The sequence below is a fragment of the Cynocephalus volans genome, chromosome 4 (assembly GCF_027409185.1).
Source record: "Cynocephalus volans isolate mCynVol1 chromosome 4, mCynVol1.pri, whole genome shotgun sequence".
Lineage (NCBI taxonomy): Eukaryota > Metazoa > Chordata > Mammalia > Dermoptera > Cynocephalidae > Cynocephalus > Cynocephalus volans.
Genome location: NC_084463.1, coordinates 83,620,234 through 83,640,688, shown reverse-complemented (window position 1 = coordinate 83,640,688; position 20,455 = coordinate 83,620,234). Strand labels below are relative to the sequence as shown.

Below are 20,455 nucleotides of genomic sequence, written 5' to 3'. Positions count from 1 at the left end.
TTCTCCCACTCTGTAGGTTGTCTTTTCACTCTGGTGATTGTTTCCTTTGCTGTGCAGAGCTTTTTAGTCTGATATAGTCCCTTTGTTTATTTTTTCTTTTGTTGCTTGTGCTTTCAGGCTCATGTTCATAAAGTCTGTGCCCAGACCTAGTTCATGAAGTGTTTAGCCTACATTTTTCCCTAGTAATTTTAGAGTTTTGGGTCTTATACTTAAGTCTTTAATCCATTTTGAGTTGATTATAGTACATGGTGAGAGGTGCATGTCTAGTTTCATTCTTCTGTATATGGACATCCAGTTTTCCTAGTACTACTTATTGAAGAGGCAGTCTTTTCCCCAATGTATATTTTTGTTGCCTTTGTCAAATATCAGATGGCTGTAAGCCTGAGGGGTGATTTCTGGGATCTCTATTATGCTCCACTGTTCCGAGTGTCTAATTTTATGCCAGTACCATGCTGTTTTGGTTACGATAGCTCTGTAGTAAAATTTGAAGTCAGGTAGTGTTATGCCTGCAGCTTTATTTTTTTTGCTCAGGATTGCTTTGGCAATTCAGGGTCTTTTGTTGTTCCATATGAATGTTAAGATTGTTTTTTCCATTTCTGTGAAGAATGTCTTTGGTATTTTGATGGAAAATGTCTATACTATCCAAAGTGATCCACAGATTCGATGCACTCCCCACTTTTGTGTATTCTAATGACTTGGCAGCCCCTAGACAGCTTCAGGATGGAGGCTGGTCACAGAAAAGACCAAGGCAGGACTTTCAGCCCCACCCCCAAATATCCAGGAAGGCAGAGGGGCTGAAGGTTAAGTTGCTGTCCAATAGGGAGTAATTTAATCAATCATGTCTATGTAATGAAGCTTGCATAAAACCCCTGGAGAATTTGTTTAGGAGAAGTTCTGGATAGCAAACAAATGGGGGGTTTTCACCTTTACTTGCAGGGAGGGTGTTGCACCCCAACTCCACAGGGACAGAATCTCTTGGACTCAGTACCTTTCCAAACCTCACAGTATGTATCTTCATCTGGCTGTTTATTTGTATCCTTTAAAATATATTTTCTAATAAACAGGTAAACATAAGTGTTTCCCTCAGTTCAGTGAGCCACTGAGCAAATTAATCAAACTCAAGATTAGGGTTTTTGGAAACCCAGTTTATAGACAGTCTGTTAAAAGCACAGTTAAAACAACCTGTAACTTGAGACTGGCATCAGAATGGAGGGGGTTGACGTCTTCAGGACTGAACCCTTAACCTGTGGAATCTGACACTATCTCCAGGTGTATAGTGTTGGAATTGAATTGGAGAGCACCCAACTGGTGTCTGTTGCAGAATAGTTTAGGGTGTGGGGGGAAAACCCATGTATTTGGTTACAGAGTTCTGTCTTTTATGTTGTTGCCTGTTGTGGTGTGAGAGGATAGAAAAAATGGTCTGTTTTTTCCCACTCAATTCAGGTTCCATTATATTTATATCAGATTGCTGTGGTTTAATCATGGCATGTTCACTGCCTTCTTTCTCTCCAAAGCTCCTGTATCCTGCAAGCCATATTTGTCCTTTTGCCCCTCTTTTCTTTTCTTTTTACTCATTTATTATGGGTTTAGATGTTCAGAAAATGCCATGTGTTGGTGCACACTTCCTCCCCTGCCAGGGTGTGACTTCACCTGTGTGACTTCCTCTTCTCCAAAGCCACCTTCCAAGAGCTGTGGTGCTGGGGCTTTGGGGGCAGCACAAGGATTCTCAGATAATGATTACGGAATTGGGAGCCTCAAGTAGCATCATTGCACACCCCTTTAACTTGATCTGAAAATAATTATTTAACGTGAGGAAGCTATTATCCTTCTTACTGGCTGTGATTTCTAGTGGAAGTCCAGCACTCAATGACAAATGCTTAAATCAATTTCTTCCATCCCAAGGATATGGTGAATGTGCCTGTTAGAAAGGACTTGGCAAAAGTGAGGAAGGTAGAGGAAAGCAGTTTCTAGTCTCATTCAGCCACTTTTCCCACTCTGTCATTTCCTCACCCCCAACACTAGGCTTTAGGCAGATGGAATCTGGGGCATCAGAAGTCTGGAGCTCTGAATTCTAGTCCTGCTTCTGCCACCCCCTTTCTCTAAAATGAAACAACCCACTTCCTGACTTGAGACTCAAACTATGAAATACATGGGAGAGTGAGAATCCCTTTATAGTTGGCATACTTTCAGGTCACAAAATCATGATCAAGTCCTGAGAAGGAAGTAACATTGGATATGGGCCAACACAACACAATTTGTAGGTAATGAACAACCACCTCAAACCACCAGGAAGTTAGAACCTTACCCCAGCACTCACTTCCTCTCTTTTCATCCAGGAAAGCTAATTTTCTGGACTTGAGGCTCCCTGTTTCTATTCTAGTGCCTCACAAACCTACCTTTAAAGGTTTTTCATCAAACTGTAGTCCTGTATCTGGTCATCTGGTACTTGATTCCTTTCCTAGTCTAGGTTCTACTATGGTAATGAACCACATAATAACATTTTGGTCAATGACCAATCACATGTGCAGTTGTGGTTCCATAAGATTTTGATGGATCTGAAAAATGTCTACGGCCTAGTGACATCATGGACATCTTAATGTTGCAGTGCAATGCATACTCACGTGTGTGTGTGATGCTGGCTACAAGCAATAGGCTATACCATATGGCCTACATGTGTATAAGAGGCTATACTAGGTTTGTATAGAACACTCTATGATGTGCACAGAACACCAAAATCGCCCAGCAATGCATTTCTCAGAACATGTCATCATCACTAAGAGATGTATGACAGCACTTGTAAATCCAGGCCCTTGTACAATGCCTAATATTATAGGTGTTTGGGAAATGTTGGATTGAATAATTGATAAATGAAATAAAAGCTTAGGATTTCTGGTTTAGTTAACTGTCTCTACTTCCTTCATATTTTCAGAAAACTGCTTTTGTTTTGTTCTTGAAATATGGAGAATACATGGTGGAAAAACAATTCTATGATAAATACCATTTTTAAAACCAATACTTATCACATCTTTGATATTGTAATTGTTGACTTGATTTATTTTCTCAAATAAAGAGACAACTTCTAAGTTTTTTTTATGTGCTATTAGAAATTCATTTATTTTATACTAAATTTTACTTGGCTTCCTGGAGTTTGAATATTTCATGCTATCTTTTCCTCAATACCATTCAATTTTCTTCTCTTTCATTTTACCTCTATTATGATCTATTTTTTATAAAAGTAGAATGGGTGTAGAGAAAAATATAACTTTAACATACGCAATTTGCTTCTGTACTAATGCTTGCTAAAAACGAGAAAATATAACTAATGCCATTTTAAGTAAGGCAGCTTCTAAGGGGTTATGTAGAGGCCAAGCAGAGTCAAGGTGGGCCCAGGCATGCTAGATTCCAGGAAGGGAGGAGCCACCACCCGATTCCAGGAACCAGCTCCTTATCTAGAGGCCACCTGGCCTGACCACAAGAAAGATAAATGATTGGGAAATATTCTGTTCCTTATCGGTGTGCCAGCCCGCTAAAGACCACCAATAAATCTAAAGGTCACCTCAGATAACCCGTAAGCAGTATACAACTCATCCTGTTGCAAAAGTCTGTCTTAAAAAACTGTATAAAAAGAGCCTGTGTTAAGAGCTGGGGGCCGCTCCTGTCCAGGAGACTGAGTGACCCCAGCATGCTGGAATAAACTCCTCTTGCTAGATTGCAACGGTCTCTGTCTCGTGGTCTTTGTGAGGTGAGCCATCCCGATGTGTGGGATTTGTGTACAGTGCACAAGTCTTACATGGACAATTTCTTCTCAAACCTCTTTCATTAGGCCTTTTTGTGACCTAGAGGCAGCTATGGGAAAGGAAGGAACAATGTATAAGGGTGACTATGATGTGCCAGGCCTTAGGTGTTCTTCCACACATTGCTCTGAATCCTCACAGAAAACCTACAAGGTATGATACTGTCCTGATATTATATATGAGCAACTTGAAGTTTCTATGGGTTAAATAATTCCTTTAATGTCTTATATACAATATAGATGAAAGTCAGGAATTGACCCCATGTTCTGGGTGTTTTAAATGCCCCATTATAAGTGTCTATTTACATTTAATGGCTTACCTAGAACCAATGAAGCACATTTCCTTCCAGCTGATGTTCTACCTACCTTCTGTTATTGATTTCTCTCATTCATGAATTAAAACTGTGGCTTTTAAATACATACTATATGCCAAGCAGGTTGCAAAGAAAAGAACCAGGTAAGACACTTTCCTCTAAAAAAATAAGTAAACAAGCAATTACAAAACAGTAGCATAGGTGATAAGTTTCTAAGCATTATCTTAGCACAGAGATAATCGACCAATAATCATGTATTTTTCACTCCATTCTCTGAATTCAGAAGCCAAAAGCCCTCTCCTCACTTCCTCTCCTTTATTCAAGTCAGTGTCTTCTTCTCTAACAGTGGATTACCAAAGTTGGATTTTTTTAAAAACATCTGAATGCCACCCCTCTACCTCATAACACAGTGCAGAGAAATGAAGAGAGTAGAAAGAATCTCTCATCATCTTTCTTGATGTCCAGCAAGCTAACTCTGGGTGCTTTAAACTTGCTCATCATTCCAGCCTTTTTTCACTATTATAACCCATGTTCTGGACAAGGTGTAAGTGTTGTACATAGAAAATCTAAGGAGTAGTGCAGGAAGCAGTGTCAGCACCTGTGTAGCTGTTATTTCCAATAGGCACAGAAGGAAAAATGAAAGGAGAGGTCTCTGAAACTTAGAAATAGAGTCAAATAAATTAGTCCTCTTAATAAGAATTATGACCTTCTATTAAAGGAAACTTACCTACCCAAGTTACTTTACAGAGAATAATCCACGAAAATAAATAGCCTGGCCTTGTATTCCTTTATCCCACCTGTCTCTCTCTCTGCGGTTCTCCAAACATCTAACACAATTATAAGCCAGAGATAAAAGGAAATCTAATGATATAATCATAATCGTTCAGCCTCCAGGGTTTGAGACTATGGTTGAGAAGTGTAGTGAGTGAACTGAAGTGATCTATCTATAACTCTGGCAGGCTAAATTGTTATCGTGTAAGCAGAGTAAACTTTATAGCTTTCATTGTTCTTGACAGTCTCATTTAAGCCAGTGGTTGGGATAATTTTAAAAAAATAGAAAACACTATTGTTTAAGAATATACACCAATTTTAGTTCACTTAATTTGATGGTAATATCAGTTAAAGGTGGTGTTTCACATTTACTATCTTTAGTGCTTTTAAAGGACTGTAATACTAGTTTGAGCTCCTTTATTTTTTGCTCTCATAGTGTCTGGTACTGCTTCTTTTGCAACACACCTCACAGTCAGAGACCTTGTTCAGCATCTGCTGTCCTCAGTAGATTGTAGACTTCGCTTCATGGATGAGTTTTACCTGTCCACAATTGGAGCTATTGGGAAGTCTGGAGAGTGGAGCCCTCATGTATGGGATTAGTGCCCTTAAGATAAAACATATGAGAGAGTTTGCTTCCTCTCTCTCTGCTCTCTACCATTTGAAGATATAAGAAGATGGCCATCTGCAAACCAGAAATGCAGCCCTCAGCAGACACTTGATTTGCCAGTACCTGGATCTTGGACTTCCCAGCCACCAGAACTGTGAGAAATAAATGTTTGTAGTTTAAGCTGCCTAAACTTTGGTATATTTGTTATAGCAGTCTGAACTGACTAAGACATTGATCAACAAGAAAGTTGGCTGAGTTAATATGTTTAATTGAACACAGTTATTTACATCAGACCCTGTTCTGTGTGTTATGTACTGTAACATTCAAGAAATCAAAAAAGCATAGGAAAAGGATAGCTTAATGCAGACAGTAATGAGAATAGAAATTTTTCAGGAACTGATTCCTGAAATAAGATTTAAATCAGATATAATCGAGACAAATCAGATATAGAAGAACAGGGGAGTCACTAAGCAGCAAGTCACTAAAATGACAGTGTCAAGGCTATAGACAGTTGTCTTTTGCTCATGAATAAATCAGAAAACAGGAAATGTATAAACAAAAAATGCCTCCAACCCAGATCTCAGTGTTTTTAGCACTTTTAGTAGTTTCTACAAGTTGTTTGTAAGAGAGGACCATGATAAAGGAATAGTAGAAGTAGTTCTCCAAAGGCATCACACCCTCCTTCACTTTAATTTTTGGGGTATGCTATTCCCTCTCTCTGGACACCACTTCCAATACCTCTTCTTCTACTGAACACTTATTTTATCAAGGACAAACCCCGCTTTAATGGACTTTCAGAAAATTTTTTACATTTTTTAAAATGTGCTGCACTTTCTATCAGTTGCCATTGCAACCAACAGTCTCCTACCATTAGCATGTACCAATATATATAACACAAGAGCTCTTTAAAAATATATTTGGATTGATAGTTTAGGTCAAAACTGAGACCAAATTCTAGCAAAATTGTAGTCATTGTGGCATGTGCATTGCAAAAAAATTCATTAATTGTATTTTTATTTATTTTAACGTAATTCATCTTGCTATATAATACATATTATTTAAAGTTTCCTTTTGTTGGTATTATGTAAAGGGGAAATATGGATTATGGGTGAAATCAAGAAAGGAAGATAGAAATCAACCTCACAATTTCTGTGAATCTGCTATTAGAGACACTTCCTAAGCATTAAGTCTAACCTTCACTTCATAAAATCTAGCTATAATTTTATTCCAAATTCACGATTATATAGGTAAGAAAATGTAAGAAAAGAGACAATTATTATTTTTTTTAATTTTTATTTTGTCGATATACATTGTGGCTGATTATTGCTCCCCATCACCAAAACCTCCCTCCCCCCCAACAATGTCTTTTCTGTTTGCTTGTTGTATCAACTTCAAGTAATTGTGGTTGTTATATCTCCTTCCCCCCCCCCGGTTTTGTGTGTGTGTGTGTGTGTGTGTGTGTGTGTGTGTGTGTGTGTGTGTGTGTGTGTGTGTGAAATTATATATTAATTTTTAGCTCCCACCAATAAGTGAGAACATGTGGTATTTCTCTTTCTGTGCCTGACTTGTTTCACTTAATATAATTCTCTCAAGGTCCATCCATGTTGTTGCAAATGGCAGTATTTCATTCGTTTTTATAGCTGAGTAGTATTCCATTGTGTAGATGTACCACATTTTCCGTATCCATTTTAACCAATGCTATCTTATCATAATAGTAATCTATATGTGTCCAATTTCAGTATTTGTGCTTTTTTGTCCAAATAATGCTGCCTTTTACTGTGAGTGTCATGAAGTCAGGAATTATGGCTTTCATTTTTGTATCTCACAGAGTGAAGATGAGTCTTAAAAAAGAGTGGGTAGGTGCTGAATTAATTCAAAAATGCATTATGTAAAATTGTAAGCAGAGCCCCAATTGTATCTGTATATCTCACTACCTAGCCTGGGCTACAGGATCACTACCACCTAGTGGCAAATGTGATTATAGTATCTTCAGATCTTGAGGTAAAAAGATTCAAGTCTTTAAAGCTAGTTTTGAAAATTTAATGTCATTGAGGGAAACAAAGGACATAAACTGCAACAGTGTTTTTTAAATAAATTGAATCTTAGAATTCAATCTAGACATCAGCCGTCTAGACTTCATATAAAAATTTCTAAATCCCCAGAAGCTATAAGAAAAGCATATATTTACACTTAAGAAAAGCACATATTTACACTTAACATACTACTGAAACTGCTTATAAAACTCTAAAAGCAGTAAAAATATTAGAAATTTTTTGAGCCCGAACTGCCTTGTTTGTTACTTTTTTTGTTTATTAGGTAAAAACTGAAAATAGACTTTAATAAATATTAGTTTTAAGAAAACAAAACATGGAAACATATTTTAGAGTCTGCATTATATATATTCATAAAATACATAATATGGATATAATTATAGATGTATACAGACACACAGCTAGGATAAAGCTTTTAAAGACCTTTATATCTTATATTAAAAATATTTTTCTCTTAACTATTAAAATATTTCTAAATTGTCAATTGTTAAATTATATTTTCTCATTCATTAATCTATTCTTCTCTACTTATTCTGTGTTTAACAACCAGCAAAGCTAATAAAAAATTAATTATCGAGAAATTCATGAAAATTTTACTAGAGCTTGGAAGATCCTATGACAACCCTTTTGGGGCTCGCGTTATTATTGAGAAGCCTGGTCAACTTAATTGGGAAGGTGAAGAGGAAACAGGGGAAATGTTTGTAAGTAATATAAAATGAAAAAGACTTGGACAGATGGGTGATTTGTGGTATCATTGCCGAGGAAGAGCATGCTCAAAGAAGGAGCTACATTTGGAAGCAAAGTGAATACTGAATTTCAGACATTTCTACTTTGTTGTTCCAGAGCAAAACTATGATGAAAACATCAATGAAATAATCACTTTGTGATCTGAGCTTTTATATTTGGAGTTTATATGAATTTGGGACTTATTATCTCTATTAAGAATGATAGATAAAAGCACGGGGCATGATAAGTTCATGCTGGAAAGGAGCATAGACTAAAAGAGAATAAGCAGATCCCCATGAAAAAGAAAGCAGCAAAGGAAACTGAGTAGGTCATGTTGGAAAACCAGGAATTTATAGTATGTGAGAAAAAGGAAAGTCTGATAAATGAGAGCCAATTAATGAGTATATTAAATATATAAACTTCATAACCCTGAAATCTCCTTTCTCCTCTTTGACATACTAGCTCCTTGAATATTCAGCTCAAGCATCACTGTTAGGAAGGTATACCAGCCCTTCCTCTGGTCTTCCATGACATCGTGTACATTACAGAACATAGTTAACCCCTTCTGTATTTACCATTCAATTTTTCCACAATTTTCTGCAATGTTAAAGAGAGTAAATATTAATATAATTTAGTCTGTGTGTCTGAAACAGTTATGTGACAGATTTCTCCCCTTAGTTGCTTTCCCACATGTACATTTTCTTTCAATTTTCTAGGGAAAAAAGTGAGAGAATTCCTTGGGCTTTAATTAAATATATAGTGTTCTGTTTCCAGCACCCCTAAGGTCTTATTAGTCTGGAGGAAAATGAACAATGCAAACCTAGAATATGCAATGTGAAAACTTAGGGGTAACAAATTTTCAAAATATATTCAGAAGCGCTGCACAAGTATAACATATCTGACATAAGAATGGTTGAAGGAATTGCGTAAACTTTAGTCATGTTTTCAATACAGCATAGCCAAGTCGATTTATTTCTGAAAAGTGACAAGGGCTCAGTATTAGGTAATTCTTTAGCACAGAATAGAATTCTTTCTATTAACAAAACTAAGTGTGATGGTTAATTTCATGTGTCAATTTGAATTGGTGGACATAGCAGATTGTCCTCCCCCAAAAAACCATCCCACCCATTGAGGGCCTGCCCTTGAACTGAGATTCACATTATCAGTTCCCTGGTTCTCAGGCCTTCAGACTCATAACTACTACACCAACAGCCCTCTTAGGTATCCAGCTTGCAGATACCAGATCATGGAACTTCTCAGGCTCCATAACTTTGTAAGTCAATTGCTCATAACAAGCCTCTCTTCTCTCTTCCTCTATATTGTTACTGTTTCTCTGGAGAACTCTGACTAATATACAAAGGAAAAATCACATTGATATATAATAACAGGCATTGGATAAAAATTAAAACACATGTATTACTGTTTCTGTTGCTTATAACAAAATACTTGAAACTGTGTAATTTATTAAGAAAATGAAATTTATTGCTTACATTTTCTGTGCTTGGGAAGTCCAAATTCACTCTGGTGGTGGCAGTAATGACCCAGGCATCTCACATTGCAAGATGGTAGAAGGAGAGAGAGCAGAGAGAGAAAGAAAGACTCTCTTCTCTCTTCTTTTAAAGCCCCCAGAACCATGCCCTTGACCACTGTTTTTAATCCATTCACTGTGGCACGCTCCTACAATTAGCACTTCAAGGCTCCACCTTTCAATTACCATAATAAGATTTCCCACCCTCTTATCAGTAACAGTGGGGGCCAAGTTTCTAATACATCAAACTTGGGGGACACAATTCAATGTACTACAACACATTATGAACTAAAACCAATTAATAATATAAGTAAATAGGCATCTTCTTAAAATGCTATAATTTATTTTAAATGTATATATGAGCACAATTTCCATGGTTGCAAATCCTGTAAGCATTAGCTTCAAAGCCAGAAGCAAGACACAAACATATCACTGTTATTAGCTAACACTGCTCTGGATATTCCATTCAACACATTTAGAAAGAGAAAGAAATTAGAAGTATAAAAATCATAAATATTGCCATTATTTTCTGAAACTTATTGTTTACCTAGAAAAACACCGATAAATAACAATTCAATAAAATATGTAAGAGCAAAATAAACACTCAATCCTCAATGGTGTTCATATCAAAAGGATACAACTACTTCTGTAATGCTAATATTCATGACAACAAAATACAACAATAGCTAGGCATATTGGGGCAAAAAAGTCTAATGAGAAGGCAGTAGCCTTCAGTAGATTTTCAAACATACAAGTAAACCAAAATAATTAAAGCAATGATACTACTGCGTGAATTCAGACAGACCAGATACTGTAAAAAAATATTGTACTATTTATGTCTATATATTTCTATATATTTCTCTATCTACCCTGAATGCCAAGGGTGACATTTATTTACATCTGGAGGAGCAGGAAGCATTTGGCACTTCTGTCCAGAATGAATACAAACACCACTTGGAAAACCAGTGCCTAAAGCCATGAGGCATTGATTCTATGTGGAACATCACTTTAATGAAGCACACAAGTTTTTGTTTGTTTGTTTGTTTTTCTAATTTACATTTTTTTAATTAGTAAGAACAGTCTCACTAAGAGCTAAGACATAACTACACATATAGAAGTATTGCTGCTTCTACGACTCTGCCCACGTCCAGGTGTGGGAATGGCCAACTACTTACTTCAAAGAGAGGGGAGAGAGATATCAGGTGTATGACAATTTTCTTAAGGCACCTGCCCTACCTCTCATCAAATATTCCCCACTCTAGATTCAGTGCAGGGCTCTGAGGGACAGTTCCACAGAGAAGGTAGGGGTCACAGGCTCATGGGTGACCCCTACCACCTCTGGCAGGACAAAAATGAGCAAAGTAAAATTTCTTACTTCAGGAATATTCAGTCTAATCCAGGGTGTCCCCAACATCCCAAGCATCCCTTTGTTTATTCTGAGAGCCTTAACTGCATAAAGTTTCTCCAGGGGTGATATTGGAGGGATGGGGCGGGGGGAAACTGACTCATAGTTATACTCATTCTCCAAATAGGTTCTTGCCTCCCAATTTATGGGCCCGATACAGAGAGTATTGCTCCAAGTTGCCTTCTTCCCAACTTGTCCTATGTTATATTGAAGCAAGGAAGTAAAAAGGAGCAGAAGAGTTCTCTTCCCTTGACATGGATGCCCTGAACTTTTGCTGGAAAGTTCTCTGTTCAACCCTTTGTTGCTTTGCCTCCCACGGATTTGTCAACCCTTTCCCCCTGGGTGAAAGAGCCACCAAAGATTTCTCAAAGCCTATCTCTTCTGAGCAGTGAGAAGCCCTGAAAAGGGGTTAATCTCCCAGAACCCTCAAGATAGAGGAATTCCTTCCATTTGGGAAATTAACCATGAATTGGGGTTCTCTTCCTGCACTTATTCTCCAGACCAGAAAGTTACAGGAAGAGAACATAGGTGGGGTTTTTGCTAAGAACAGTTTAACCAATTTAACAAAAGAAGCTGGTAACATTCAGTAAGGTGACATTCTATAATGCAATTTACAACAAAAGCTTGATTTTAGCAAACATTCTCTTCTTACAGCAATTTCCCAGTATCTTTACATATCAATCAGTAACCTGTCTGTCTTTGAACCAGCAATCTTGCTGTGTTACAATTCTTTATCTTACAACAGAGGCTATACAGCCTGGGGTAAATTTCCTGTCTTTCGCAAGGTCAATATTTGAAACTGCAAGACTTTGGAAAACCAGGCCCTGTGAAGTGCATTTGCTTTATGCATACTTCACAACCCTTCATGTATGAACAAAGCTCAGGTGGAATCTGAATCTGAGTCCCCTGAGGAAGATGAGCTGGAGCCACTGCCCTCAGATTCATCCTCTTCATCTTCATCTCCACTGCCATTATCCTCTTCCCCGTCTTCCTTCTTATTCTCTTCTGATCCCCATGAGGGATGATAATTGACTTGAAAATTCTCTGTTGATTCTGTCCCTTGAACCTCCAGTTCCTGCTCCTTTCCAAGTCCTTCCTGAAGACTCTTTGCTGGTAAGGACTGCAGATCTGTTCGTCTAAACTTGGGGTTTGGGCCTCCTGTCGTGGGCCTGTTCTTACGCTTAGTATAGGTTGCCTCTTTGTATGCAGCATATTCCTCGGGAGACAGACTCTTGAGCCAGAGATCCAGGTCCACCTTGTACTGTTTCTGCAGCTCCTCAGCCTGGCTGCTGTAATGTTCCTTCAGGCCCTGTGGGATGTGCTGCCAGCGTCTGCCAATCTCTACCATCCGCTGTCTCAGGGTCAAATGTTGCAGCTCCCTACTCGACCATGAATCTTGGTGAAACTTGTGGTATCCATTCATAGGGGGCTTCCTGGGCTCTCCATGGAATTTCACCTTCTTGGAAAATTCATCAGTTTCTGGAGGAGACCTCACTTCTTTCACATTTCTCTGAAACTTCTGTTGGGTTTTGCTATGGCTCCTCTTGGGGACACCAGATTTCTTGGAGTCCTCAACTAGATCAGGGTGGTCTTTTCTGAACTGAGCCAGTTTTTCCTCAAACTCTTGCTTCCCCTTTTGGAAATCCTCAATATATTTCTGCTTTATCTGCTTTGGGAGCTCCTTGTACTTCTCAGACAGCAACTTGTTCAGCTCCTGGTTGGTCAGCTCAGGGTTCCTTTGAGAGTACTCAGGCCAGTTCTCCTTGACAAAGCGGTTATATGCAGTTAGGGGCTTCTTTGGGAAGTCTGGATGTTTCTTGCAGTTTTTGCTTTTGTAGGTATTTTTAATGTGCTCCTTAACTTCCAGGACTAATTCTTTCAAAGCATGGAACTTCAAGTTAACAGAAATCTCTAACCACTTGAGCTTACACATTTCTCCAGAAAAATCTTTAAAAGCTACTTTTTCCCAGTCTAGATGTGATTGGGTTGTTTTAAACAAATGACTGTTATTGGACAGGAGATTATTCTCCATGGATTCCAGTAGCCTCAGTATGTCTTCACTGGACCAACAGTCTTGTCCTCTGTACAATACCATTTCTCGGTCTTTGGGTTGCTTATTAAGTCCTAGTCCTTCAGATATCTCAGCAGGAGCTCAAACTTCACTCTCAAGACTCAGCAGATGATTTATTTCTGGAATTTCTGCAATATGTCTGATTCTATATTTTTTTGGAGAAAGAGGAAAAAAAGTTACTCACTTTTTATGGTATGAATGAGAAAAATTACACCCCACTTGTAATATACCCATTCTGTCATTAATTTACCATTAACAATATACAGTAAATGAAGAATCACCTACTTCTAAATAGGAATTTATATTTTCCTTTCATATGCTACATTTGAAATGTTGAAAATATGCACCAAAACCCCTTACTCCAGTCTGCCTTTTGCCAAATTTCACCAGAGCCTATCTTCAAGGGGACTGAAGAAGTCAAACACCAGGCCACTCACTCAAGAAACTTCAGATAACAGTAAAGCCTTGGAGATGGAGAGCAAAACATTAAAATGAAAGCAGAATGGCTAAAAGGGAAAGAACATTCACTTTGTGGTGCCCTGAGAGTGGCCACTTATTAAGTGCAGACCAGATACCCACAACTAAAGATGCAATTGAAGAGCTGGAAATAGAATGAGACAAGTTACTGATCTCACCACATGCATCCACCTGTGGTCTTTTTATGGGTGGCACATAAATCTGTAGTAAATGGCTGATTGATAATTTTTTTTGGAATGAATGCTTTCTGATGAACCATACTGCTTCTCCTTTCAAACAGAAAAAGTTAATGAGAATTATAAAACATTTCCAATTTTACTTGGTTAACTCTTCCTGATATTCAAGTCTCAGGAGAAGTTTTGCCTGCTCTAGAAAGTTCCTCCCATATGCATGGCACTTAATAAGAACTTGAACACAGAACAAATCTGACAGCTACTATTTTCTAACCAAACTTGTCTTCTAGTGTAACATCTCTTTACATGTTTCTCAGACCACTCCATGAATTCTCATAACACTTTTAATAACCTTTCAGAATAATCTTCTATTCTAAGACTAAGCCTCACATATACCAATTTGCATACAAATACAGTGCATAAAACATTAGATAAAACCATATATTTTGTGAATGGCAAAAGAGTAAGAGAAATATAACATGCACCTTCAGAAAAAGAATATGTGTAAGATGGGAAAGAAAACTTCAGACTTAAGAGTCAAAAGAAAGGGGAAATTCACAGAATGAGCTTCTGAATATCTGAGAAGAGTACTTTTGAGAACTATTTTTAATTCTTAGTAAGTGTAAAAGGATATAGGTTTTGAATAACATCTAAAAATTCACTGGAATAGTGAAGATCCTAATAGTTATAATAATATCATATAAATACATGTGTCAAAAATAATAGATTAAAATATTCTAAAAGATTAAAAGCAGAATTAAGGCTCATATTTGATATAGAATAGGGAAAAATCATAGCCTGTGATATAAAAAAGACTTCTGGAAAATTCTTCCATAATGACTGAAGACATAAATAAAAATAATTAAAAACTGCAAAAAAAAAGTGCTTTGAAATAAATCAAGTGTGGAGGATTGAAATGAAAGTAAACTAAAAATTATTGACCATTTACTTTAAAATACAATACTATTGATACTATTTCATCAATGTCAGAAAACCAAAAATAAAAACAAACATTACTAGAGAGAGAGAGTAATAAGTAAAGGTAACATTCACGTAAAAACATAGAAAAAGGAATGAAGAAATAATAGTTCCATACATTGTGTTTATGGTCACAACTCACTTTCAAATAATTCAGATAAAAGAAATTGTCATAAACTTTCAACAACAGTATTTTGTAAGTGAGGATTACTAAAAATAAATAAATAAATATAAGATATATTCTAACTCAAGGGTAAATTATATATAATTGACATTGGAAAACAGATGTATAAGATTTGAAATATGAACCTAAAAAGGAAGATTTGCAGTTTTTCTAATTCTAAAAGTTATGACGATGTGCACAAAGCCATGGAAGTGAAAATAGAATTGTGTTGTTTTTATGTTTTATGAGCCATGCATTTTTCCAAATTTTCCTCAGTTGAGAAGAGTCCCCCCAAAATATATGTCTATGTCCCAACCCCTGGTACCTATGAATGTGATCTTTTGGAAATAGGGTTCTTGCAGATGTAATTAACGTGATGATCACCAGATGAAATCATTCTGGATTTAATGGGACCTATATCCAAACCTAGTGTTCTCATAAGAGAAAGAAGAGGAAGGTTTGAGACAAAGGCACAGGGAAGACCATGTGGAAACTGAGGCACAGTGGAGTTCTGCTGACACAAGACAATAAAAGGCACAGGTTGGCAGCAGCTACCTGAAGCAGGAGAGAGGCACTGGCTGGAGTTTCCCTCGGAGCCTCCAGAGGGAACCAACCCTGCGAACCCTTGCTTTTCAACTTCCGGCCTTCAGAACTGTGAAAGAATAAATTACTCTTGTAGGCTACTCAATTTGTGATAGATAATTCATTATTGCAGCCCTATGTAAATAATACACAAATGTTTTACAATTATTATCTCATTTTTCTCCTCACAACTCCATGAAGTGGGTTTATTACTATTATTCCATTACAGAGATGATGAAAATAGAAAATCTAAGAATTTATATAACTTTCCAAAGTTGTAGAATAGTTAAAAAATAATAATAATAACAGGAGACTGTTTAAAAGAACATTCAGAGAGGAAAATAGATTTTGTAAATTAAAAATACCATAACAAAAATAAAAACTTCAAAATAATATTAGAAATACAAAAGTGAGAAATTTGATTAACAACAGGAGATTGTAAAATTATGAGTTAGAAAATCAGAAAAAAGACTCAGGTGGTTCAAGATAATGTAATGAAGGGAATAAAATAATGCTGTCACCAAGATGAAGAGAACCATCAAGGTAAGGCTCTCGAGTCTAAAAATAAGGGGAAGCTGTTTCCACTCACAAACCTAGAGGGGAAATAACAACCCTAGATGAATTGGAGGGATCACCTGGTGGGCGTGTAAATCTTGCAGAGAGATTGAGGATGAGGTGGCAGGTCTAGTGAAAGTTGGAAAAATGAATAAAAAAGAAATATAACAACAGCATATCTTATGGCTTAGCTATGATTTCATTTTGCAGAGACACAATAACTGATAGAATAATTAAACCAAAACTCATGATGTAAGTATATTGGGAAGATAAGAGAAATGGAAAAGGTGTATGTGTGTATGTGTGTCTGTGTATCTGGGAAAGTTTAAGGAAAGAACTAAATTCCTCACTCCTTTTAAATGTCAGCATTTTTCTACATTAAGAAATATCAAAACGAGCATATTATTTAGAATTATATAGTATGATTGGGACTGTTTTGTCAGGCATACGAAGAGGAAGAAAATAATCTCTCTCTCATCAGAAGCTCACATATACCAACAAATAAAACATCAATCGAAAATCACCATTGTGGTGAAATGTGCAGGTTCTTTGTGAGATGACAGGAGGAAGCAGTTTGTGTTTCGCCCATTTTGTCTTCTGCACTTGTACGCAGAAATACTCTCATTATTACCCGTGGGCAGAACGTTAGAAAAATAACTATACACAGACATGCTAAAATTAGACACCTCCCCAAAATTAAAAAAAATAAACTATTTCACAAAATTAGAGAGCAAAATTAGTCATCTTCCTTCCTTTCTTTCTTTTTTTGTGGCGACAGGCCAGTACAGGGATTGAATCCTGGTGTTATCAACACCATGCTCTTAATCAGCTAAGCTACCCCGCCAGTCTCAAATTAGTCACTTTCAATGCTTTCTTTTATTTAAAAACTTCACAACATCTACCCCAATACTAATAATTGATTAGTATTGCATCAGTCTTGGTTAGGACAAAACCTTTCGTTCAATACTCTTACATTTAAATAACCTTAGTGTAAAAGGTACCCATTGTTGAGAACAGATCAATATACTCCACAATCACATCAGACTTACTATCCAAAGGTCATCCACATGTGGAAATATGTAAACCCCAAGTTAAAATGACAAGCAGTGTCATTAAATATATTGTGCTTTTAAAATAAATGACTGTAGGGAATCAGAATTACTAATTCTAGACCAGGGTAAGAATCATTCAGCAGAAAATCCTCTCATTTCTGGTACTTCAGTGTGGTCACCAATGCCACCTTTCCACATCTATCATGAGTTTCTGGATTGTTACTGGGCACTTTAAAGACCAAGAATGAAATCTGAAGTTCTAGATGAGAGCACTTTTCACATTCTACAATGTTTTCCAATCAAGTCTAGGCCCCGTGCCAAAAATAAAGCCACAGAGTATCTAGGACTTGCCCTCCAGAATTTCACAATTTGTATATACAAGGAAGGTAAAATAAAGGGGAAAAAAATCATTAATTTCAAAACAATGATAGTGATTAAAATTCTATAGCTCAAGAATAAACTGAAAATTATTACGTAACTTTTACTAACTAGGCTTCTGACACTTTGGTTGAAAGACTTTATGGGAAAGAAGCACGAATTCTTCTCAAAACTTCGTACTCACCTGAAGGATGTATAATTGGTCTGATCAGTGCTTGCAGGAAAATCCACCCCATCAACTCAGGAGTTTTATGTCCTTTGAGCTGTATGGACGGCAGCTGTAACTTTCTGAGGTTTTCACAGTCCAGCCAAATTCAAGGGCCTGTGAAGAGAACAAACCTTGCTTTTAGAACACCTTTACATTGGGATCCCCAAAGGCCTACTCTGATTAGGTTTTTGGAGTATCCAATCAGTGCCTGAGGATGGGCGGAAGGATATACCTTCACCATTGATTGGATTAACTCCCTTCCTAGTCTCCATGAATAATCCACTACACACACCTACCCTAGTGCTGGTTCTTCTGGGCATTGGTTTTCAAACACCCACATGGCAAATTCATGTCTGAGTTTCTGGGGTCCTATATTGTACTCCCATTCCAGCCCCCACATCTGACAATATTTTAATATGACATTTGAATATACATCCTTCCCTTCTTCATGATTCCTGCTCTTTCTTCACTATGATCTAGGATCTTATATTATCTCAACTTCATCATGACCATATAAATCTCTTCATTCCTGATCAATGTCTACAGTCTTTAGAATTGAAGATCAAAATGCCAGTGATTATTGTGGGTGGTTTGAGAAAAAGAGTAACAGAGTAGAAGCTCAAATGACTGGTACTCCTGGCTGATTTAATTTTGAATTTAAAGAGGAAATAGGCACTAAGTAGAAAAGAAAATGCAGATAATTTTGTTGAAATCAATTTGAACAAACTCAAATTGGTCAAAAAGATACCTTGATTTAAATGATGACTTATTTGAATAGAGAATGTTTAACCGGATCAGGCTTCATAAGCTATTTTTGAAATAGGCTTTCCTTCATTTAAAATGTTTATATCTAAGTGAGTTACAAACAAGTAATTAACTGAATATTTCAAACAATAGAATATTACTTGGAAAAGCCTAAATTAATGAAACTTTTAAATATATAGTTTTACAAAACTGTAAATATTACTTAATTTTGGAAATATGTTTAAATTATAAATATACATAGACAAAAACAGGTACAGAAAAATACCAGGATGGCTAAACTCCTTGTTCATTTCAATGTAATAACTTCTTCAGTTTTCTTTTTAAAATTTATCATCTCTTTATATTTTATGATCTTTTGGTGGTAAGAATGAAGCTTCTGGAAAAAGAAGCTATTTTTATAAGAATATACTAACAGATGCAGATACACATCTCTCATATAAGTCACATAAATAGTTATTTAGGTGTCTTTAGTTATAATTAGTTTTATATATGGCATTTAATAATCAACTACAATGATTTAAGAAAGTCAATAAATGTTGCATATATATGTTTATAATACAAAATTTCAATTTCTTAAGTTTTAACATATTTACTATTACTGAAGGTTAAGAATGTCCATGATATTAATGAAAAGGTATTTGTTTCCTCTAGAAAGCAGTAAATGAACTATACTTACAAAATTATTAAATTGGTAACTATTAAGAGATGATATCCAATATTGTTAATTATTAACTGTGTACTCTCTCATACCACTGATGTGTTTTATATGATGTTATTGGAGGATATTTTGCAAATATGCATTAAAATTCTTACTAACTTGCATATCTGTAAAATTCTTACAGATTATTGACCCAGTAATTCTAGATCTAGAAACGAAACCTAAGAAGTTATTGGACAACTGGAAAATTGTGAAACTTTGCTTCAACAATTTCTGCCCCTGCTATGTGTAATATACATGTAGGGCAGCAGAAAAACTTTGTAAGCAAAAACAGAATCTTCGGATTTTAGGAAAACTTTCTTTTATTTGTTAAATGACCTAGTAGCTTGAATTGTGCCCTCACTAAGTTATGTCCAAGTCCCAACACCTGGTACCTACCAATGTGACCTTATTTGGAAATTTGGTCTTTGCAGATGTAATAAATTGAGGCTGTAGGAGATTATGTGAGTTAAGGGTAGGTCCTAAATGCAGTGACTGATACCTTTATAAAAGAAAGAAGAGAGATGTTTGAGACTGAGACACAGGGATAAAAGGTCATAAAAAGAAGGAGACTGATATTGCAGTTGTATTGCCACAAGTTAAGCAACACCAGGAGCCACTGGAAGTTGGAAGAGATTAGGAAAAATTATTTAGCCCCCTAGAAACTTGGGAGAAAGTGTGTGCTGGTTGACAACTTTGATTTCAGACATCTATCCTCCAGAACTGTGTAAGAATAATGCAGATTAAGCCACCGAGTTTGTGGTAATTTGTTATAGAAGCCCTAATAAACTAATAAAATGATAACCTGCATCAAGAGTGGTCACCTCTTCATTTCCTTCACTCTGTTTTCTGTGCCTCTAATTATTACATGCAGCACCTCAAACACAAGGGAGTGAGGCTGTGAGGCTGTTGCCTCTAACAGTAATAATAAAAAATATAGCAACTGACATTTTAAATTATTAAAAGCAATGTGAACTCCTTTTATGCATTGCTACCTGCAGTGTAAGATTTATAACCTAAGAGAGAAAAAACTACAAAACAGAATGCAAAATAATAAGATTTTTAAAAAATTTATTGTAAATTGGCGGTTTATAATTATATATAATTATGGGATACAAAGTGATGTTATGAAAATAACAATGAAAAATAATTCAAGCTAAT

General features: G+C 36.3%; 1 protein-coding gene across 1 annotated transcript; it reads right to left on the bottom strand.

Annotated features, from left to right (window-relative positions):
• Positions 1–12,075: 12,075 nt before the first annotated feature.
• On the bottom strand, positions 12,076–13,290 carry LOC134376223 (upstream-binding factor 1-like protein 1). The gene has a single exon (XM_063094848.1). The coding sequence runs from the start codon at positions 13,288–13,290 to the stop codon at positions 12,076–12,078; it is 1,215 nt and encodes a 404-aa protein (XP_062950918.1).
• Between the last annotated feature and the right edge of the window lie 7,165 nt (positions 13,291–20,455).

Coding starts and splice junctions, on each gene's coding strand:
- LOC134376223 (XM_063094848.1), bottom strand. CDS start 13,290: ATGGTATTGTACAGAGGACAAGACTGTTGGTCCAGTGAAGACATACTG.